Here is a 23,901-nt window from a genome sequence, read left to right as displayed (position 1 = left end):
CCCCACAGCAATCCTCGAGGCAAACGCTATCATTACCTCCAATTTTCTACTGAACAAAATGATGTCCAGAGAGGATTACGTTCTAGGCAATTGACCTGACTGGCATGTATATATAACAATACAATGAAGAAGATAAAATGGAATCATAAAAATATTCAGTTATTTCAAAAGAAGGCAGAAAAAGAGGAAAAAGGGAATAAAGATCAAACGGGATCAACAGAGAACAAACAAGATCACAAAAAGCAATTTAATGTAAACTTAGCTCTATCAACAATCACATTAAATAGAAATAGGCTAAACACCCCAATTAAAAGGCACAGATCTTCAAGTTGTATTTAAAAAGCTAGATTCAACTGTATGCTCCCTGCAAGAAATGCACTTTAAATCTAAAGACACAAATAGGTTAAAAAAAAAAAAAAGGATGGAAAAGGATTTATGATGCTAAAATTAAGTTTTTTAAAAATCTGGAGTGGCTATATTTATTACTGTCATGCAAAATAAATTTAAGGGCCAAGGCTATTACCAGGGATAGAGAAGATCATTTTATAATGATAAAGGGATCAATTCATCAAGAAGACAAGGTAACCTTAAATGTTTATGCATCTAACAACAGAGCTTCAAAATAGATGATGCAAAGATAGACAGAACTTTAAGAAGAAACACACAAATCCACAATTATTGTCAGAGATTTCAATACTTCTCAATAATTTATAGAAAGCCAGTAAAAATTTAGAAGATTTAAACAACAGTATCAACTAACTTGATCTAATTGACAGTTATGAAAAATAAGTCGCCAGGGGAAATAAAACGGAATCTCCAAAATGCTCTAGGTAGTTCTGTTTGAGTCTGTGCCAGTATGAGTGGCGTCTTAGAGACTTAGGGGGAGGAGAGGAGAGTGTGATGGTTTTGAAGAACAAGAAGTCTGCAGCAGAGGTGCAGTTAAGGAGATAGAAGAGGAAAGGGGATTTTAAGAAGCATGGCTAAGTTTTAGAAGCTATATTCCCTTTAAGGTTTTTAAAACATAAATGAAAAATCAGAATTGTTCTAAATTGCTCCTGCTTGGTGGACTGTGGTTCATTGGACGAATCCAAAGTGGAGCCACGGGAAGCTCCGTATTTTATTCAAGTTTCAGGTCCTCAGTCAAGTTAATTTCTTTCATTTCAAACTGCAGGAAATAACATAATTCTCGACCTGGCTCCGATGCTGACTCTGACTTGGGACAAGTGTGTTCACCAGGCTAAGCCTTAGTTTGCCTATTTGTAAAGTGAAGATTCATTCATTCACATTCATTTAGCAACAATTAATTTATTGGACTTCTACTACATGGCAGGTCCTGTATGAACTACTTTGAAGAAGGGAGACAAATGCCCCTGCTGACAAGGAACTCAAAGTCCAGTGGGGAAATAGGTAACAAAAAAATAAAGAAATATATGGTATGTGAGATGACTATGGGTGCTCTGGTGAAAATAAAACACAGTAACAGAGAGACAGGACAGAGGTGGGCCAGGAAAGGCATTCTGATAAGATGCAGAGACATGCAGAAATTAAGCTGAGTTGTATGGACATCTGGGTGAGGCAGAAGGGACACTCAAGGCAGGAAACAGTGGGGACAAGGGCCCAGAAGTGGGGATCCACTTGAAGTCTTTGGTGAAGAACAAGGAGGCCCATGAGGCTGGAGCAGTGATCAAGGTCAGATCGGTAGAAGAGTCCTCATCAGTCAGGGCCTTGTAGCCAAGGAAACAACACTGACTTTTATTTTGAATGAGAAGGGGAATCGGTGCAGGTCTTCCGGCATTCGAGTGGCAGGATCTGACTTGCGCTTAAAAAGAAAGAATTACTCTGGCTTCAGGATGGGAAATAGACCACAGAGGGGCAAGCACAGCATTCGGGGAACTGCTTGCCAGGCAAGTGCCACAAGTGAGGAGGGGAAGTGAGGGAGGCCTGGACTCAAATGGTGATGCGGACGTAGTGATGAGAGGTTGAACTCCAGATTCACCTTGAAGGTGGAGTGAAGAGAATTTGACAGTGGATGAGATGAGGGGTGTGAGAGAGAGAGAAATGGCAGAGATGATGCCAAAGATGGTCTTAGTAACTGGGTGAAGGGCGAGGCCACCGATTAAGATGGAAGGATAATAATACCGAACCCTTGGGAGGCTGTTTCAGGGATACAGTGAGACAATGTATGTGAATGCAGTTCTTGAACTTGAAAACACTGTATAGACAGAAAAGATGAAAAATTAGAAAGCCACTGAGGAGTTGCTCATTCTCAAATATCCCCAGTACTCATGTCTTAAGGCCAAAAAGCAGTGTTGATTTGCTCACCGACATTCTTCTATTCAATAAAGAAAGTTACTCTGATTGGCCCAGTGGCTCATTCTAGGAACCACAGTCTGCCAACAATGAGTAATTCACAGTAACTCCGATGTTTCCTTTGGGTCTTAATAAACAGTAAAAGTGGTTACAATTTGTAAGTTCAGCCAAGTTTCTTAAAAATTCCTTTCTCCCTCTCATTCTCTAAGCCGTGACACAGTTCTGATCGGTCTAGCCTCCTTCCCCACACACTAGGGCTTCAGAAAGCTATTTTAAGCTTACATGAAAAAAGAACGTAGTCCACAAACATTTTTGTTTTCCTTGAATCCTCCCTCGGGCAGCTAAGGTTGTCTACCCCTGATGTGGGCCATAGTGGGTCTGACAACGTTGTTAAGACATCCACTGTCCACTCTTTAGAACACTCTACGCCCCCCTGGTGTATCTCCTGGCAGGAGTAACTTTTAAATGGCAGCCCGCTAAAATGAAATAGCTGGGGTCGGGGGAGGCTGTCAGAAGTGAGTTACAGACTTCTTCTGTCATCTGGAGGGTCAAGGTGGTGGGAAAGATGTTTATAGTTTTATAAAAGCATCAAAAGAAAAATTATTTACTCCAGATCAGTTAGTTCAGTTGCCAACAGAGAAATGAAGAGGAGGTGGGAAATGGGAATTTGTCCAGTGAGAAAAATAATACCCGAGTCAAGTGTTTTCTGAGGGGATTAACTGATGGAGTATTTGTAAAATGGTGCTTCAAAGGGGCTGGAAAGTGGGTTGAGCTACTGATGCTTTTAAGGGAGTTTTTTTTTTTTTTTTTAAAGCAAATTTAAAGACAGAGATATTCATTCATATTTTTGTTTCTCTTTTCTTGTCTGCTCTACCCTCCTCATTTTCCCCTCTTTCCCTCTGTCCGGCTCACTCAGGCTCTGGATCCTTTAGCAAATATTTACTGGGTATTTTGTGAGCCAGTGTTTTGCTTAAGACACGTAATCTGTCCCATTTAACATTTTTGGAATATACATCAGGAATATGATAAGAAGGAAGGAAAGCTGACCTTAGAAACACTGCTTGAACGTTTTCTTGAGATGCTAATGTAACTGAGGCAAAGATGTCTGCCTGGCGTCACAGACGGGTGGTAAAGGACAGAGTGTGTAGCCGGGGCTTGGCTCACTCCCGCACAGCCCTCACATGGCCACCGGTCAAAGAGCTTTGCCATAATCCCATCTCAAACTCTGGGAATAGTTTGCCCTCAAGACAATGCGATGGAAATCCTCCCAATCCAAGCCAGAGCTCAGGTCCAGGACCAGGTCTCTAGTTTATGGGAAACCTTTGCTGCCTCTGGAGTTCCCCATGCCTGACCCCTTCCAGTGACATGACTGGTAAGAATCAGTCTTTCACGTGACCCTTGAGCTTTCTCTGTTCGCTAGAACTCTGAGGCACCGAGTCCAGGGTGCCATTCTTTACTCTCGGACCGCACGCTGCCGTGGTCTGCTCATCTGATGGCACGTGTACTTCCCATCCTGATCACACCCTCCCGGACCTCTCCTGGGCTTCTGTTCAAATCTGTCTGAATCAGTGGCTAGTCCCTGGTATTGCGTTTCTGAATTCCCCACACCTCGGGCACATAATCAATCCTCAGGGTTCACGTCAGCTTTATCACTTTAAACCCTCTCAAAAACACACACACTCCCAAAGAGATTAAGGACACATTTCTCCTAACCTGAGGGGTCAAGCAGAATGATAGCTTGTTGGCAAATGGTACCTGCAGGACCCTTGGGAAGCAATCCATTCCCTTCTATTGGTTAAACATTCCCCTACTCAGAGTTAAGTGATTGCATTTTCTGAGATAGGCCCAAGCAATTGAGTTTAATAGGTGATGGGGCTTTAGCATATGCCCAGCTGTCAATACACATTTCCTGTACAAACCATTGTTTGAGCTGCAAAATAAAACTATATTTTACCTTTTTTTTTTTTTTATCCTACTTTAAATTACTCAATTGGTCATTCCTCTCAAACCTTAAGAAACGGAAGACAATGATAAATGTTCTATTTTGGGGTCACTGAACGCTATGCTGAACACGAAAACTAATTCAATGTGATCTGATTGTTTGACGGTCGCCTAGGGCAACCGCTCACACCTTCTGGATGTGGTTGTTAATGAAGGTGTGAGTGCGTGATGCGGAGAGCCTGAAAGATCTGGATGCCTTTAAGAAGGTATGTGAAGCCAATAACACCCCCCTAAACCAGAGTCACCCAGCACGCTTCTAGGAAAGTTCTGAATTGTACTGAAAATTCTATTAGAAAAGGAGAAGGCGATGACTCTCTCTTGACAATTTAGCAACAATGCAAACGCAGTAATCCTAAGAACTGAGGAAGCTTATAGTAAATATCAAAGCCATGTATTTCAATGATCTCTCATATATTTCTTTCTATTTTCTTCCATGTAGATTTCTGAAGATCATTAAAAAAAATTTTTTTTTTTAAAGAAAGGAATGGAGGTGTGCCCCAAATTACCACTCGGAGGAGGAACACTCACCCAGAATGCTTCATATTTTGAGGCTTATCCATTCGGACGGCAAGTTTGATTTTGAGGTCTTGATCAGGGCAGTTTTTCGAGACGGTCATTTTGTGCCACTCTGACTGCTTGGGGCTGTTTGGGGTGGGGTGGAGAATAACCTGCGGGGGGAAGAAAGGACGATCATCTTAGCCAGAAAGTATGAACACTGTGAACGAGTATGTTTTCAGAGATGAGAAACTTCGCTGCTGAGAACTTGAGTGTCTCATCCGGGTCTCTCAGCCAGTGAGGAGGTTTCACTGCCCGTGAAGCGGAAGTCTGGCCATCGGACTCAGATCCAAGGCTCCACCTACGGACCCCAGCCAAGCAGCCTCAGGACAGAACGGTCATTCTCCGCTTCTCCCCTCTCTCTCCCCCTGGCTTATTCTGTTAAGAGTCTGGATTACCATTTCTGTGCTCCTGCTCTTGGACTTTCCTAAAGTCCAGAAGTACTAAAGCGACCCAGAACAGAAAATATACTCCCCACATTATGCTCCTGACATTAGAAGGCAGATACATGAAAGAAACAAACAGCCTTCTGTATGAGAGAGAACTTCCAGCCTTTTTTATTTTTTATTTTTCCATCCTTTAGGATTTCTCCTCTTGAGGCTGCAGGGGAAAATGGAGGGGTCTTACTTGATGAGAAATGTGAGATTTCGCGACGGGAAGGGATATGCGCTGAGTCCCACATTCCAACCTGACTTCACCTGGACTCGACACCTTCTCACGCAGCACCGCAGCTTCAAGAAGGATCAGCTTGTAGAAAGTGCCTTTGGCCGGGTGCTTCAGAGACGGCGCCGTGACTTGGGTCTTCTGCGTCCCTTGTCACGGTCCCAGATGCTGTAGGTGAAGCAAGAAGGGGACCCACTCCTCCAGTAATATTCACTTTTTCATTTTGCGATCAAAAGAGTTCTCCCTCAGGAGCCACGTGGATCTGAGGAATGAAATACCGGGAAAATCCCCCAGACGAAGGGAGCACGAACTAAACAGGGGCACCACGAAAGCTTGGCCTGCTAAGATCTGCTTCTGCGATGGTGGCGTGTCCCGGTTTGTCGCGTGTTGCCTGGGGTCTGTTTTCAAAGCCTGCGTTTTCTCTGGGTGCAGGGAGGGCAGGCTCTTTCCTGGGTTTCTTTCACCTCTGCAGGGGGATGGAGGGTGCTCAGAGTCCAGGGGTGGGCACTGCCGCCTTCCAGATGCTGCATTGGCCTCACTGCCTTCATGCAAGGCTGGCCCGGCGGGTGGAAGCACGTGGCTTCCTGTGTGATTGTGGAAAAAGAGCTTTGAGACCAGTAGGAGACCAGGGCAGAAAAACTCCATCAGCCCACTTTGCTGTGCCTTCCCTGAGCTGATTTTTCACCTCTTCTGATTCCAGGCCTGACCCTCTTTCTTCCCCCATGAAATTCCCTCTCTCCGATGAAAGAAAATTTGTATGTTCTTGCTCAATGCAACATCTGCGACTTCTCAAGGTCTCATGATGTGATTAAAATACAGGAAGGCCTGGTTTTTCAAACTTGTTTTGATCATGCCCTACTTCAGTAAAATATTTTTGAGCAAGTAGCCGAATATCTGTAAATATATCACTATTACCCTAAAAATATATCAATATAAATGTATAAATACCAGTAAAATACACATCCAGAGATCTTTTACATTATGTATGTTTACTTTGTATTAATATACTATATTATTACATATTTCATAAAACACAGTTTTAAAAAGATGAGCTAAAGATGAAAAAAACCTCTATTTTTAAATATCTTGCTAGTTGAGGTGGCTTTGTACTATTATTAGCTATATTTTAAGGTACCAGATCTATGGCGGGCAAGGCTCACTGTTAATGATACCGGATGTGAATCCGTGGTTCAAGCAGTCTTCTAAATCATTTCGTCATGTCTCAACTGATGTCTCATGCTGGGTTCACGGGTGCTGCTTTTATCTCGTGACATGGATGGCGGAACTCCTGCTGGCAGGTCCAGGGTCACCTCCAACATGATCATGCTGTTTGCCAGGCTTGCAAATACCATCATTATCTTCCAATCACAGCTCTTCTATCTTAATCTTTTGGGCCAATTGCTCATTTTGTGAAGGTTAATTTAGTTAAGATTCTACCATGAGATGGATATGCTCACCAAGGAACTGTGACGTGAAGCAGGATGCTGGAGGTCAGTGAGTAAGGCAGGGTACCACTGGGCCATGGAGACCGCTGGTGTTATTCCTCAAGGTAACACCTGTCCCTCTCTGTCACCCCATATCATGTTCCACGTCCTGAGACCTCGGCCTTTGGGGGATCTACGTAGAGGAGGGGTCTGCCAAGCTCAGTGAAGCGGGCTGTCTCTCCTGAGCCAGTTTGGCCTGAGAGGTGAAGTGGGCAGGGGAGTGATGTCCTGGGAAGCAAGGAGCTGGTAAGAGAAACCCCACCAGGGCCAAAACGGCAGCGGGTAAGGCCCAGGGCCGCCTTCTGCTCCCGCTCGTTTGGCAAAATCAAAGTGGGAGCGGCGCTCAGGACACCCGGAGCTCGTTAACGGGCCATCCACCATATGGATCCTGGGCGCGGTTCCCACCGGCAATATGGTGTCCATGCGCCCAAGCAAATGGCCGCAGCTCATTACTGGCCGATCCACAAAGCCTTCTTCCTCCACGCGGTCGCTCCCGGGGGAGACCTCCTCTCCCCGGGGGATGGAGAGATGAGGTCGCCGCAGTCTTCCTCCACCTTCATCCTCACTCCGCCACGTGCCCGATGGGCCGGCGATCCCTTTGTAAGCGTCAGCCGCGCTGAATTATTAGGGTCCTGATGGGTGCACACGAGTGATCCAGACACCGCATCTAGACATTCCAGGCTGCGGATCGAGCACTTTGTCATCTCAGCCGAGGCCCATGTGTGCTGTGCTTTGATGTGGTGACGGCGGATGTGGGAATTCAACCCATCCCAGGCAGTAAGCTGCACCCAGCCAGCCCCAGCGTCTCTCAGTTACTTGGGCATGCAGGCAGGTCCTTCGGGGGGATGGCTCTGCCCTGAGCCCTTCCGTGGCCGGTCCCTTCCAGGACTTAGCCGATACGCCTCCCCTTACCTCTGCATTCTCCCCCATAAGGGAAGTCATCCCTGCCTCTCAGGCTAGATTATGTCCCCCACCTGAAAAGTTGTCCCTTTTCCCGCAGAGACCTCGCCACACTGCACTATAATTTCTGGTTTTATGTCTATACCCCTTACGTATTGTGAGGGGAAGGCTTTTCGCCTGTCATTATTCCTGCTTGCTCTGTGCTCAGCATGAATGACCAGACACAGTGGTCCCGTAATCACATTCGATGAGTAAAAACTTGGTAGTATCGCAGTGTTGTCAAGAGTGTGGGGAACAGCCACCCTCTCATGCCTTTTGTGGAATTATAAATTGGTGTATACTCTTTAGGGGACAATTTGGTAGTATCTGTCAAAATTCAAATTTCATTAAGTTTTTTTTTTTGAAATTTATACTATACCTATGCACACATATGTGCAAAGAAATAAACTTAAGGTTATTCACTGAAGCAATGTTTATACGGCCAAAGAATGGAAACAATCTAAATAAATTATAATACCTCCACACACTGGAATATTATGTAATTATGAAAACAGGAGGGAAGCCAATGTGGTCTGAAAGGGACTAATCTCAAAATATCTTGATATTTCAAGCAAGTGTAGGGCGGTATATATCCAGCAATTTCCACTGTGTGCTCTTTCTTTTTTTTTTTTTTAAAGAGAGATACATACGAATATGCCATATATGCGATGCTTGCACATGCGTAGAATATTTGGGGAAGAATACACAATCAATTGAAAAGAAGGCTTTTCTCCGGGAAAGGACACTAGGGATCTTTAGTTTTCACTATATATCCATTTTAATTATTTTTTTTACAATATGCGTGAGTTACTTTTTAACTCAAAAGGTTAATAAAAATGAAACACAAAAATAAAAATGGAACAAACTAATACTGTTGCATGAACACAGCGCCAGGATTTTGAATGTGGAGGTGTCCTCCTAAAGTGGGGAAAAATTAGCACATAGAAACTCTTTCCCAAGGAGGCCGAGGGCTCACTTTGAAAAAGAGCACTTTTATCCCCGGGCTGCTGCCTGTGGAGGTGCTGCCAGCAGAGGGCGCCCGCCTCCACCAGCACAAGGCCCAGGCAGGTCCGCTCCACTGCAAGGTGGAAAGTGTCTCTGGCAGGAGGGGAATGTCAGCTAGCATCTGGGGGAATAGATCATGAGACTGGAGGAGAGTGCCATTTGTTAAGAGATGAATGGCCGGGAGGGACTGTGGCAAATTCATGGCCTTGACCACAACAGCAGAGCCCAGAGTTTTATTTTTGCATAGGGACAGCATGATGGAGTAAAAATAGCCCTAGAGATGAGGCAACATCATTCCTGGCAAGTCACTCACCTCCTCTGGGCCCTGGTGCGCTCGTCTATACAGGAGGAACAACACCTGCACCCTCCCTCAGGGTTCTGGTGACGGCGCAGGGAGGGGCTGTGCTTAGCGTCCTTAGGACAGTGGCCTGGCCGATGGTTAACATGCAAAACAGTACCTGGGCCCCGACTACTGGGCCGCTCGGGGTGGGGAGTTTCCTGCCTTCCACAGGGATCAGCTTTCTCATCTATAAAACAAAAGGGTCTCACTAGCCCAGTGGAAACAGCTTCGAGAAGCTTTGGATTAGAAAGTCGAGAAAAAGGCACATGGGCCCTACCTCCCAACATTTGTACACAATCCCCAGGGGCTCCTGAAACCCATGGAGTGGAGTCAGGTTGAGACTTGCGGGGCTTTTTAACCCTCGTATCCTAGGCCTCTGACGCTCTCATGCTCCTTGACCCGATTCTTCATGGAAAGAGAAAAGTTTTGAAGAAAAAGAAAAGGCAGCTACTTGCCCCACTCTGTGGGTCTCTCTTTCCCTAGGGACAGAAATGAACACTTGTCATTTCTCAAAGAAAACAGGCAAAGCTCTTCCTCTCTTTTCATCCCCCCTCCCTTTTCTTTGCTGGTGTCACTGTTTTTTGCTATTAGCCTTGTTTACTTTTTATTTGACTTCCATCTGTGGTCTAGGTCCTAGTAATACAACTCCAGTTCAATTCTATAGATGAAAGCCAGATGAAGGAAGTGAAGAAAAAATAAAAGAAGGAAAAGAAAGCATGGTTAGTCTGTCCTTGCTGGCATCATTAGGTGTGTGTACCTGTGTGCCTGCCCTGAAGTGTGTTCTTTCTTTATTCCGTAGATAACGTATCAGAGGCTCAGAGAGGTTAAATGCCTTGGCTAGTGTCACACAGCTTTCAGAAGGGATTATGCACTCAACCAGTAGAAATGAAGTTTATTACAAGTCTATGTGTTGGGTTCTGGTATAGGTAGAGGGCGGTGAACAAAATAGTTCAAGCTTCATGATCCTGGTATCTCCCCTACGGTGGGAGGAGGGCTGAGGGAGGGGCAAAATCGGGGTAGGAGATTAAGAGGTACAAACTACTACGTGTAAAATAAATAAGACACAAGGACCTATCGTCCAGCACGAGGAACACAGCCAATGTTTTATAATAACTGTAAATGGAGTATAATCTATGCAAAGATCAAGTCACTATGTTGTACACCTGAAACTAACATAATATTGTAACTCAACTACGCTTTAATTTTTTTTAAAAAAGGAAAAAGTAGTTTTGGTTTCTATCCCCGTGCAGTTTTTACAGTGCAGTGGGGGAGACAGAAGCCAAAATTTCTGTCAGTTCTGTCTCACTGGTGGTGAGTTCTGTGGAGGATGTGAACAGGGGGCTGCGGTAATGGATGCAGGAGGATGGGCAGTCAGCCAAGGGCTCTGGGAGGAGGAGGTGGCCTTTGTGCAGAGAAAGAAGTAGCCTTTGGAGGAGTTGAGCGGTGGGGAGAGTTCTCCAGGCAGAGAGAAAGCCTCCTGAGATGGGAAGGGATCTGGTGTATCTGAGGGCGATGCTGGGGCATACTGGATGAGCGGAGGGTGGTAGCAGATGAGGCTGGGGAGGTGGCCAGAAGCCAGAGTCTTTAGGTGCTGTGGTGCAGAGTTCAGATTTTATTATAAGCAGTTGTGGGAGGGGTGTGGAGCCATTTTAAGCTTCTGTCCTGAAAATACTGGCTGTTTGGTGCAGTCACTCGCTGAGATGGAAGACAAAACATCTTGATGATCTCCGTGGTGCTCAAGGGCTGGGTACCGCCCCTGGAGACGTTTCAGATATTTGGGAGACACTTTTGGTTGACAACGTAAGTGGTGCTGGTATTGAATGGTCGTGGTGGGGGGGCCTGGGATACTGAACATCCTGCAACGAGTGAGATGCCCCTCCCCAAGGAGGAATGTCCTGCATCCCACCTGACTCGAACATTCCCACCAGATATGAATGGAGGTAGAAAGGCCTGGTGATAATTAACTGAGTCTAGATCCTAAAGCTTTTTTATAATACGCTCTAAGTAGTTTTGGCACTTTCCCAGGGAACACAAGGAAACTTGGTTACCAAGACTGGTTTACTGGTTTAATAAATTACTAAATCTCGTGTTTTCGAGTCCTCACCCTCCACAGGGAATGTGGTCACCTGCACAGTGATTGTCCCTTTGGGAACAAGGAAAGACTCCTTCCTTAGGTCTTCTAGTGCCTGATTCTTAACATTTTGAAATTATCATATTATTAGTTAATTCCCTTTTTAAAAAGTGGGTTTTTTGTGGGGGGGGTAGATTTGTTTGTTTGTTTGATGGAGGTACTGGGGATTGAACCCAGGACCTCATGCATGCTAAGCATGCGCTCTACCACTGAGCTACACCCTCCCTTTTGTTTCTCCTTTATGTCATTGTGTTGATTTTAAATTCATTTAAAATCATTAGTATCGGTATCTAAAATTACCTAAGAATTCTGCTTCAAGATAGAAAGGGCATTGCAAATCTTTGCTCTTAAAGGCATCTGGGTCTCATGGTGTTGAGAACTCCTGATCTTCTGCAATGCACACAGATTTAAAGAGGGGAAACTGAGGTTTGGAGAGGTGAGGGGGTGGCTTGTCCAAGGTCATACAGTCAATGAAGAACAGAGCCATGTAATCAAACCCTGAAGCTGGGCCACTTGGCAATACTGCCTTTTGGGGCCTGGGGACACCTGCTCTCCGGAGCTCCTTGGGATGGGGAGCGCTTACCCGTCCGAGCTCCTTGTCCTCCAAGGCCAGGACTCCCGTGCTCTCTGTGAACAGCTTCACCTTCACAGCGGGCAGTGCGTGGGTTGTGGAGAAGTCACCCTGGGTGCCCCAGCTGCAGACAGAATCAGAGAGGTTAGTGTGGAGACCTCGGTCTCGACGATGCTAAACTCAGCTGCCTTATTCCTGGGTCGGGTGAGTGCAGGGTTAACCCGAGGCATCGTTGGCTGTCACATCCCCCTCCCTCCCCTGCAAAGCTGCCAGAGTGACAAAAAGTGTTAATTAACTTGTTAGGCAAATGCAAGACAGATGCTCAGAAAGTTGCCATGGGTCTTCACAGAGCACTATAAGGAATCACTTGGAATAAGTATGAAAGCAAGTTGGCGAGAACTTTCTCCCATGCGTTCGCTATCCCTACAAAGTATTCTCCTCGTTCCTCCCCACAAATATTTCCTTGTAGCCTCTGAGTCCCAGGTTCTTGGAAATTGCGGTTCCAGATTTTGAAATGGGGCTTCGTTCGGTCTGAGCCAACATGTGACTTTACAATGAAACCTCACTGGTAGTGGGGAGGTGGGGAGCCCCACTGGCACGGGCATTCAAAGATACGTTGAATAGAAGAAAGGGTGGAGCTCAGCCCCGCTAAAGAGGAATGGAAGGTGGAAGACATGGGAGACACCCCTCCCCACTCTCCGGTCTCTGGGAATCAGAGTAGATCTCCCCAGTGGAGAGGCTAGCTTACCTAGCATCTTGGGTAGAGTGCCATCCTGGGCTGACATGAGCCCCTGATGGCCCTTCAGACGTGACTTTTTCATTCATCACGATTCTTACAGAGTCAGCTCCACCCACTCAGTACCTGAAATCAGCATGATCTTCTGGAAGTGTCAACTGGATTGCACTGAGTTCCTGCCCTACACCGTCCCACGGCACCTGTGCCACTGCACTGGAGGGCAATCCAGACCCCTTAGTACCGTCTCCCACTCACCTACTCGAGGGCCCCGGGCCACCTGATTGTGCCGCCTCAGGGCTGGGCATGCCGTTCCCACTGTTAGCAATGCTTTGCCCCACCCTACTCTGCACCCGGCTGTCCCTTCGGGGCTCAGCTTAAATAATGCTTTCCTGGAGAACATGTCCCTTGATCTCCTTAGTCTAAATTTGGTTCCACTGTTAAACTCTCTTGAACATATTATTTAATTTTCTGTTCTAGCAATCACTGGATTTAGCATTATCGATCTACCCACGTGACTGCGTCATAGCTGACTCTCCTAATACTCTGCAAACTCCGTAAGTACACGGACTTTGTTTATACTGCACACCAAGTACTCACCACAGCGCTAAGCACACAGAAGACACTTAATAAATATTTGTTGAGTAAACAAATGATACAGACATATAATCTTTTACAGAACTAAGAAATAGGAACAGATACAATTTTATATAGAGCTGTCTTTTATCTTGCCTTAAATAATGGCCAATTTCCATACTGTAGAATATTCATTAACTATTATTATTATTATTATTAATTGAAGTATAATCAGTTTACAATGTTGTGTCAGTTTCTGCTGTACAGCACAATGTCATACATGGATATACAGATACTCATTTTCATACTCTTTTTCACCATAAGCTACTACAAGATATTGAATATAGTTCTCTGTGCTGTACAGTATAAACTTGTTTATCTATTTTATACATACCAGTCAGTATCTGTAAATCTCAAACTCCCAGTTTATCCCTTCCCACCCGCCTCCCCCCACCGGCAACCACAAGTCTGTATTCTACGTCTGTGAGTCTGTTTCTGTTTTATATATAAGTTCATTTGCACTGACTATTATTTTTAATGATTATAATATCACACCTTATGGGTGCATCTTAATTTATTTAACCATTGTTCTATTTTTGAGATTGGGCTGGACGTTTTTCATTTCCTCTCTGTTTATTTCCCTGGGAAATAGATGGGAGATCATTTCGTCATTCATTTAGCAACAAACATGACGGTGCTCCTACAATGCTGAAAGAACCATGCCCATCAGTGAACACTTTCAAGGCGCGGGACGTCTATTCCCAAAATGCTTTCCGCAAAGATGGCAGCTGTCCTCCCATGATCTGGGAATGAGACTGCAAATCGCTCAGCTTCCTGTCCTCTCCGGGTGCCCCAATTCACTTTGCCTTCTAGATGATTTTTGTCATCGCCATTCTCATGGGCATTTCTTTGATTAATAGCAGTCTTGAATATTTCACTCTGTGTTCGTTGACTGTCTGTATTTCTTTTGCAAATGATGGAACCCTGACTTCTAGTCTCACTGTTGCACTCAGTCAAATAAATCCCACTAACTTAACTCAAAGACAAGGGGGATCTAGAGAGAGTTGTAAGAAAGCACCAGAACAATGGAGATGGGGGAGCGAGAGTCATTGAGGAAACAGAACAATCACAAGAGAGAAAGGGAGAAGACATGAGAAAGGACAAGAAGCCACAGGTCCCAAGCAACAGCAAAATGTCAGAGGTACAGACAGAAGCCCCGGATTTTGGCCATCAGCCACCGCAGAAAGCTTCTAAGACAGGGGAATCTTTGTTCCAGCAAAGGCGATACTGACAAAGCATAAGGTTTTGGACCTGGCATTCTTAGTTCATATCCTGAATAGTCACTTACAAACTGCAGGACTTGGGGCAAGTTAATGAACATCCCTGGACCTCAGTTTCCTCAGCTATAAAATAATACCATCTCACGGAGTAGTTATAAAGTGTATGTAGCAGCAGGCTTGGGACAGGACCAGAGCCCCCCCAGGTTTTGGCTACCTCCCCTTCCCCAAATAAGGATGTGCAAGACGCATTCCAGTAACAGTGATGATCACTTCTATTTTGTGTTATTCAAGCCACACATATTTACTAAGCACCTACTAAGTGTCTGACCCTGTGCTGTGCAAGCAAGGTGAACATTCTCCTTCCTCCTACACAAGGTAAGAGGGGGAACGGCTCACATTGTGCCCATTTCACAGATGAGAACCTTACGATCTCACTGCTTTTATTCTAGTGAATTGTGATCAAGTCGGGCTAGAACCCAAATGCCTTAATTCCCACTTTATGGCTCTCGCTGCTACTACTGTCAGAATTATCAGTAACAGGGATTACTCACGATTTACAGTTTTGGCAAAACACATGATCATTACTATTATTTATGATTAACTGCTATGAATCTCTTTGGGCATTTATCATGCTTGGTCATGGAAATAAGGACAGTTCCTGCTGGAAACTAAGGGAGTTCTGCAGTGAGATGCTCAAACACTCAGCCACAAAGATGACTCGATCCCAGTGCCCTGGGGGGTCCCCCACACCGTGTCCCTGGGACCCTGTCCTTGAAACTGGTTTGTAGGGATTTCCTGGTCTGTGCAGTGGGCATGAACCCAGTCTGCCTAAACTCCTGCTGCTCCCCGAGGGTGCTTAGCTCCTAAGACATTCAGCATGATTCAGACCATGGGGCAGGGCGAGGTCTCCAAGACCCCATCGGCTGGACGGAGTTCAGGCCGCTGGAGGCTGCCCTGACCACCCCTGTCCATTTGGGCAGTGAGTTGCTTTCTCTTTCCACCAGGCCTGCAGCTGTGCTCTCGGCTTCTGACCATGACCCTTGGCTCCCCTCAAGCTGTTAGGTCATGACTGAATCCCAATGTATCCACCAGGTTTCAAAATGGCAGCCTGGCCCAGGGGAGCCGGCAAAAAGAGAACGTCCCCCATTGAACCAGAACCAATGACATCATTTTCAGGGTCCAGTGCAAAATGAAAATGTGGGCTTCTTGTCCAAAAAGCGGGAAAAATCACCAGTAAAGACACTAAAACACTGTGTTTTCCTTTCTCTATTTCCTCTGCCCAAAAGCACACTCATTATTCCATCAGACTCCGCTTAACCCACACAAGGTCAAAGATAAAATAATGAAGAATTCCACGACAGCCATGGAGAGCAAGAAACCAAATGTAGGTCGGAGAGTGGGGCCGGGGCAGCCACATGGGTCATGAGCTCATGAATCAGGCTCTGAGTCCAATGCCACCCAGGCTGTTGAGTGTGGCCACACAGCGGAGGCTGGCTGCCAACCTTTGCCCCTCACGACCGTCCCAAGACTCCGTGAAAACCACTCCCAGCTTCTTTTGGTCAACGCTTCTGATTCGTAGGAGCCCCAAAGAGATTTCCTTATCAGCACCCTCCCTGACGCTTCCCCTTTAGAAAAAAATAGTTATAAAAACATCCACTCTGTTTCTTTTTCCAGCCATGGAAAGACTTGACTATTTTTATAACAAAAACAGCTAATAGTCTGAGCTTACTATGTGCTGTTCACAAATTCCTATCTCGAAAATGTTAACTGTTCATACATGCCTTTTATCTTTTTAAACCCCCTTGGCCATCCTGTGAAATGCTTATAACTAAACCCCACCGTTACGTAGGAGGAAACGGAGGCTCAGAGAGGTTAGCCACGTGTCCAGGATGTCACACAGGGAGCAAATGGCAATCTGACTCCACAGCCCAGACTCTCAGCCAAGCCGCCATGCTTCCTCCCTCCCACATCCCAACCAACTCGCTCCTCTGCGCCTGGATCCAGTGAACATCAATTAACCTTGGTAACTCAAAGGGAGAGTTCTGTTTCAAAACGGATGGGACTCTGGGCCGCCCTGGACTATTTCACACATTCAATAGACTTCACAGAGGGCTACGTAACCCGCAGACATATCAGTCCGTGGTGGAGCCGCCCAGGGGTAGATGAATCTATTTCTCACTGTTGCGGTCTTCTCTGTTTCTTTTCTTTTCCTGTTCTGTGCACTGACTGGGGCTATTAAGATAAATACCTCTTCTTAAAAGATTCCCAGGACTGAAATAAAATTCCGCTTTGATGTGAAAAGCCCAGAGGCTGATAGTTATTTATAGCAAGCGGCCATCGGGAAGGTTAACTAACTTCTCTTTGAACGCAAGGTTCAAGTCCAGTGGGTGAGGTGTCCCACCTTCGCGATCTTATCCCATCTGCTCCTCTGCGCACACTGTACAGCGAGCTCACAAAAAGCACTAAAAACAGTCACCAGGTCTCAAGTTATGGTTTGCCAGACCCTGGGCTTAGGGCTTTCCATGGATTACCTCATTTAATCTTTCAGACGACTCTGTAAGGAATACTCTCTTAGTATCCCCGATTTATCAATGGAGAAAGGAGGACTTGGAGAGGTTAAGTGAATGGGCCAGGGTTCCAGGCTATCACAGAGCTGGGCTTCAACCTCCGAGTTTCTGACCCCAAAGCCCATGCATTAAACCATAGAGCCTGACTGCCTCTCTGGAGCACCTAATACAGTCTTAGAAAATCAGTCAGAAAATTACCTGTGTGCGTATCTGGTTCTCTCTCTACCTGGTGAACATCATGGGGCAAAGAGGATGGTGTGACTTTTTAAAAAAAAAAATCTGTACCAAGCACAGGGTCAGAGGGTACACAATAAATATTTGTCTAATGACTAGAAAGATGTGACAAATTCAGAATAATCATGCTACCAGTTTCAGGGGATTGTGGAGAGATGTGACTCAGGAGATATCCAAGGGTGTGGCTGCTTCCTTTAAGTCAAACTGAGGGCTTTACCTCCTGGATGACTGGATGTTTTTTCGGAGCACACCAACTCTCTGACAGGTACCCAGTGGCTGGCAGCATGAAGAGGGGACCCAGGACAGACAGCAGCAAGGACAGCACTCTGAGGAGCAGGGCGTAGGTCTCTGAAGGTCAAGGAGTGGTCAGGTCATGGGGTCAAGGGTGGGAAGCAATGTGGACGCCAAGGGTAGAATGTTGGAAAGCACCACTGAGCTATAAGATGAACTACTGTTTATTACTTTTGGTCTTTCCAACCAGAAGCAACCCAAGCACAGACTATGGACATGCCATCACCCACAGCGGTCCGTCCAAGTCAAAGGAACCGTGTTGACGTCGCGGGTCCATGTCAAATCAGAGACCCAAAATGTCTTTCATTTCAGGAATACAGACCAGGGGTTGGCACACTCAGGCCTATGGGCCAAGTCTGGCTGAATACCTGCTTACGTAGGGCTGATGAGCTAAGAACGGTTTTTACATTTTCAAGGGGCTGAAAATAATCAAAAGAAGAGCCATGTTTAACGACACTTGAAAATTACATGAAACGCACATTTCAACGCGCACCGATACAGGTTTCTCAGCTACACTCATCCATTTACACAGCGCCTACGCTGTTTCTGCACTTCAGAAGCACAGGTGAGCAGCTACGGCAGAGACCCGACGGCCAACAAGCCCAACTTACTTACTTTCTGGTCCTGCGCTGACAATGTTCAGCGACCCCTGCTACAGACACAGCCAAGTCGCCCGCTGAGTCTAAAAGGAGGTCTTTGAGTTTCATTAACAGATTAGAGGAGCGCTCACCAGAGCACACGGACGAAGATCAACTGTACACACGCGCTTACAAGGACAGCTCAGCCCGCGGCGACTCCAGGGGCCGTTCCAGACTCTTCACAGAGCGCTTGCTGGCACTCGCGGTGTAGTGGAAAGCCTGCGCCTGCGTATCACGGCATCAGACACGTGGTGCCCAGATGCTGCTTCCAGGCCCACTTGGGCTGGCTGACGCCTCGGGTCACACTACATCATTATTAGTGTCCAATAATGAACACGAGTCGCAGATAATTCATATTTGGGGGTGGGGGATGGAGACGACTTTTAAAGTCACAGCACATCATTTCTCCAAACCTATTCCACGGTGCCACCGGGGCTTTGAACGTGAACACTTTGATCTAGGGGAGAAGCGAAGGGAGAGGGATGTGCTTGGGTGGAGGAGGGGAGAAATCTGCGGGCAGAGCAACCTCATCCTGTGTGTCTGGAGAGCATCTGCTCCATCGCTCGCACATCTCTGTTTACTATTTAAAGCCTCTTATTTGCGGAAGCCTCCTCAGACCATATGTTATCAACAAATGTTGCTAATCAAATACACGCAGTACTTTTCATTAGAACTTCCCCCCACCCCCTCCTCGTGAACAAAAAAACAACATTTGCCACAAAGGGAATATACCTCCCAAAATGACAGTCAACAGCCGCGGCAAACTTCTGACAACAGAGCGGTATTTACGAATGAGTACGCAAGTAAGCCAAGAACACACCCACGGGAGGCAAATAAGGACCCTTGGAGAATTGGATTTTGTGCAGTTTGGTGGTGGGGGATGATGTCATTAGTTGCCATGGCGATGCTCAGCATAAGGCCATCACTCATGCCACGGAGACTGGATTTGCATTTATTCAAGGTATCTGGCTCACGTGCGCTGGGTTTTCAGTGAGGTTCATAAAATTAACCAGGCAGCTTTCACAAGGGAGAAGTGTCATTTCAGGGTAGGAAAGTCTCTTGGTCCCGTTGCTAAGAGGGAAAGTTAATAACTGCCTGGAGACAGCTGCATTAAAATCTCTTGGTCTGCCTTTCAGGCAGACGGTATGATATTCTGCATCCAGGAAATCAGTTGTGCCCACTGCAGTGTGTTTCACGCAAACTCATTGATAGGATGCGATCCGGGGCCTTTAATGTACTAGAAAAGCTAAACCACCTCTTACCTCCATAAACGAGGCGTCTGCTTTGTAGAAACTGGGTTGTCTGGGAGGCAGAGGGATGGACCTGACATTTCCACTGAAATAATCTCTCCAGCAATCTGAACTCAAATGTGTCCAAACCGCAGCTTTAAACCATCTCCCCTCACATCTGTTCCTCCAAGGCTTCCCCAGCTTAGTCAAAGGAGCCGCCAGCCACCTGGGAAAAGGAAGATCGGATGTGCCGGGGAGAGGGCGGGTGGGATATTTACATAGAATGGACAGTTACAGCTTCACCAAGAAGCAATTACTGCCTGCACTTCTTTACTGGGTTTCTTGTTTCTCTCCTCCTGCTAGAATGTCAGCTCCCCATGGGCCAGGCTCGGTGTGTGTTCCCCGCTCGGTCTGACTGCTGTATCCTCAGCTCCTGGTGCCGTGCCTGGCACACAAAGGCATTTACGAAGGAATGAATCCAATGAATTGTGGATTCCCCCACACGCATATGCACCTTTCGAGATGAGATTCAAGTTGAAAGCGGAAGTTAACAACGTTGGATTCTCCTGGACTTACAGCCTTTGGTACGGTTTATGGAGGAGGTACACGGACATTCTCTACTATAAAATTCATAAGGGCAGGGACCAAGCCCATGACTGTTGTAGCCCAATGTTTCGCTCTGCCCAGTGCAGAAGAAACATTCAATAAACGCCTGTCGAATGGAGGCCAGAGAAGAGCCAATACAGGAGATTGTGTATCAGCCTTTCTTTTCTCACCAGCTATGTGGCCTTGGACAAACCACAGGCAGAGGCCCAGTTTGTTTATCTCTATAATGGGGCTGTGGGATGGGGGGTGGGAGCTACTATAATTTTTCATCCTAAAGACAAAAGCTTGGGTATTTGATTTTTAGCATTTTCTTTCCATTCTTTCTTTAGAGTTTCCATCTCTCTGCTTTTATTATCCTTCTGTTCTTGTATGTTGGCCCCCCCTTTTTTTCCATTGAAGTCCTTAGCGTATTAATCATAGTCGTTTTAAATCCCCAGTCTGATCATTCCAGCATCTCTACCATATCTGAGTCTGATACTGATGCTTGCTCTGTCTCTTCAAAGTGTATTTTCCATCTTTTCACAGGCCTTCTCATTTTTGTTGAAAGGGAGGTACGGGGTAAATGGAACCCGTATGGCTCCAGGAGCAATTTCTCCCCCTGGTCTTCCTGCTCCAGTAGGCGGTGATTCTCTGTATCTGCCTGTCTCTCTAAATCTGGGAGCGGTGGTGTGCCCTGCGCCCTAAATTCTCCGACGGATCTTGGGAGAGTTACTGATGTTCAGTGTGGTCAGCCTTTTCCTAGTTGTGAGGACAGGACCCACAGCTTCTAAGCTCTTCACATGCCGGAGCGGAAACCGGAAAACCATCAGAGCCTGGACAGGCCCCGCTGTGAGAGCTCAGATTGAATTCTTCCTTGGAAACTGACTCATATGAAAATACACAGATGGTCAAACAGAAAATCTAGATGGGAAACCCAGGGTTGGGGCTAAGTAATGGCATGGCGTGGGCTCCGGGTGGGTGGGGTGGTACACAGTGCTGGTGCGGTGGGGGTCCTGGGGTTTGTGGGGCTGGGGTGGAGTGGGGAGGAGCTGTCAAGGGCCAGATCACGGAGATGACAGCAACTCACAGGGTGTGAGTGTCAGTGCTGACTTCTCTGGAATGGAGTTTACAGCGTGGCCCAAAGATATCCTCTGTCATTGTGAAAGACAATGGGAGTTTTCTGTCACTGGAACTGGTGTCTGTCTCCCCGTCTGAGGGTCTCCTGCAGCTCCATCTCTAGCTGCCCTCCTGTAGTCATCTGTTTATTCCAAGGACCCTTAAAGAAAATGAACTGTTTACCGCCGGTCAGTATTAAAAACGCTCTCTCAAGAGGTTGCTGGGAAAGTGTTCATTCACCTCCTTCTCTCTGTGACTCAGCCAGCCCACTTCTATTTAACTTCCTACACTGAGCTTTTTCCTATACTTGCTCTCGTAACCTGAGCTGGGTATTAGGGTGGCAACCTAGGATTTTCATAAACAACTGGGAGGCGCTATGGTGAATTGCATCTTTAGAACTTGAACTTGCCTCAGGACACCATGCAGCCCCTAGAAGGCTCGCAGGTATGCAGTCAGGGAGGCTAACTTTGCCAGGAAACCCGGCCAGGGGTACTACTAAATGCACTGCAAATCTCTTTGCATTCCAGCCAGTTCTACTAAAAACACGAACCAAAGGAAGAAAAACAATCGGGAGACACAGGGCAATGGACTCGCTCTAATAGACTTGACTGGAGCCCTAAAGATTACTTTGGCCATGGCCCTCATTTACAAATAAGGAAGCCGGTGCAGTGGGGATCAATTTTGGAGTCAGGTGGTTTAATTTCTATCATTTGACAACTTTATTATCTCAGACACATTTATTGGTCTCTCAGATCTCAGTTTACCTGTCTATAAAATGGGCACATTAACAGCCTCTACCTTGTAGGACTTCTTATCTGTCTATCCCCGGGTAATACAGATAGGAATGTACAATGCAAATTCTCAACTAAGGGAAGGTCACATTATCTGAGGGGTTCAGGACTAAGAGAGCAGGCTCAGGACTTGGCCAGCCTGGGTTCTATACCCAGCTGTGTCCTTCTACCTGAAGTGACCTTAAGCAGCTGCCTGAATGATGTGTGGCCTCTATTTTCTCACCTGTAAAATGGGGAGGTTAAAGTGCTTCCCTCTTAGCATTTCCTTGTTAGAATTCGATGAGAAAATGCTCCCTGCCCTGATCCTCAGTAAGTCTTCCGCAATTATTCAGGACCTCTCAGGGACACGCAACAACTTAGTCCAAGGGCCAGCACTAGAATCAAACACTAAGATGTGAGCTGACCTTGCCGGTGTTTTCAAAACCATCTGAGTGATGGTTTTTGTGTTTTCCCAGTCTGGGCAAAACAAAACCGGGGTTTGAATTTGGGTTAATTTCTTGGCAGTGACAGCAAAGGAATAAGAACTGAGAACTCATTCTTAACTGTCTCAAGACTTCCTTCTCTGTAAGTGCCTGAGACGCTTCCTCTTACCCCATCCTGCTTTTCTCCCTTCTCTGGCCTTCTCTGGACCCTGGGGGGTAGATCAGATTGTGATTCAAAGAGACTCACTCTCCTGCTTTCTCCAGGAGAAGGGTTTTCTTCCTGTTCCACTGATGTGGGCTTTGTCCACGTGATTATTTGCTTTGGGCTTCCTTCTGGGCAGAGGATATAAACCCACAACTTGACTTTGAAATGATCCATGTGACTTTCCTGGGCCGAGAGGATATTAGCAGATAGGATGGAAGCAGAGGCTTGAAATGTGCTTGAGTGTTTGGGGTTATTCCCCCGAGCCTCTGTCATCCCCACGAGCAGAGCTTCCTCCAGGTAGCTGTTAACTCTTCAACCTGAATCCTACAACGAACCACTTGGAGCAGCCTGAACCCAATCCAGAATGAGGAGCCAGGCCCAACCAGACCCACAGCTTGAAACAGAGCTGCCCAGCCATGTCTGGCATAACTCAGCTGATTCTCCCCAAAATGTGCAGATGAGTGAACAAAATAAACGACTGTGGTTTTCAAGCCGTTGAGTTTTGAGATGTTTTGTTATGCGGCAATAGCTGATCGATACAGTGCCTCTATCTGGTGCTTCATCACACCGTTCTGGTTCTACTGTACGTCTTGTAGATTGTTCTGGAGTCCTCAGCTAGACTAGGACACACTGGAAAGACCAGACACATTTCATAGTCCTTTCATACATTTAAAAAGTCTATTATTGTCACTCAATAAACTCCTGACTAATGACCTTGCTGGTTTGGAAAAATAGTTCCGAGCTCCTATGTCCTCATAAAACAACCTCGCTGTGTGCCAGTGTCAAACGAGGCAGTCTCTCCACGGTGTGAGAACTGGATGAAGGCCTGACTGTGCCAGCAAAGGCGGCCACAGGCACTGCCTAGGTCCCAAGGCCAAGGCAGGCAGCCAGGGTCTCTCCCACACCACTTGTGGTCAAGTGCTCTTGGGGGAAGCCCTCACCACATCAAAGGCGCTCCAGATCAAGCCTCCTGCCTGGAAGGTGATGAGTGTTAAGCCAACCTCGGCAACACTTGAGTGCCCCCAGTGCTTGTGGCTCTGTCCGACTGGGCATTCAAGCTGCGGTGGGCACACAGAGGCAGCACTGGGGGGTGGGGGGACTCAGGGGTGGCCATTCAGAGCTGTGGCTGCCCTCCAAGCAGCCCAGCCCCATCCTGTGAGACCTCCCCGTTGCCTTTGATGGAGGGGATTATGGGAGCCGTTGCTGGTTTTGCTTCCATGGGCTGGGTTCCCATC

General features: G+C 46.5%; 1 protein-coding gene across 8 annotated transcripts in view; it reads right to left on the bottom strand.

The window, feature by feature from the left end:
* The window catches only part of CADPS (calcium dependent secretion activator), a 418,935-nt gene that overhangs the window by 168,742 nt on the left and 226,292 nt on the right, over positions 1 to 23,901 (bottom strand). For all 8 annotated transcript variants that reach the window (XM_064496352.1, XM_064496353.1, XM_064496354.1 and 5 more), the window contains exons 8-9: positions 12,012 to 12,123; positions 4,840 to 4,979 (exon numbers count right to left, since the gene is read on the bottom strand). In XM_064496352.1, coding sequence (XP_064352422.1) covers positions 4,840 to 4,979; positions 12,012 to 12,123 — 252 coding nt within the window. The remainder of the gene's footprint in view (positions 1 to 4,839; positions 4,980 to 12,011; positions 12,124 to 23,901) is intronic.

This window comes from Camelus dromedarius, chromosome 17 (genome assembly GCF_036321535.1).
Source record: "Camelus dromedarius isolate mCamDro1 chromosome 17, mCamDro1.pat, whole genome shotgun sequence".
NCBI classification, from domain to species: Eukaryota; Metazoa; Chordata; class Mammalia; order Artiodactyla; family Camelidae; genus Camelus; species Camelus dromedarius.
This window is presented reverse-complemented; position numbering and strand designations above follow the sequence as displayed.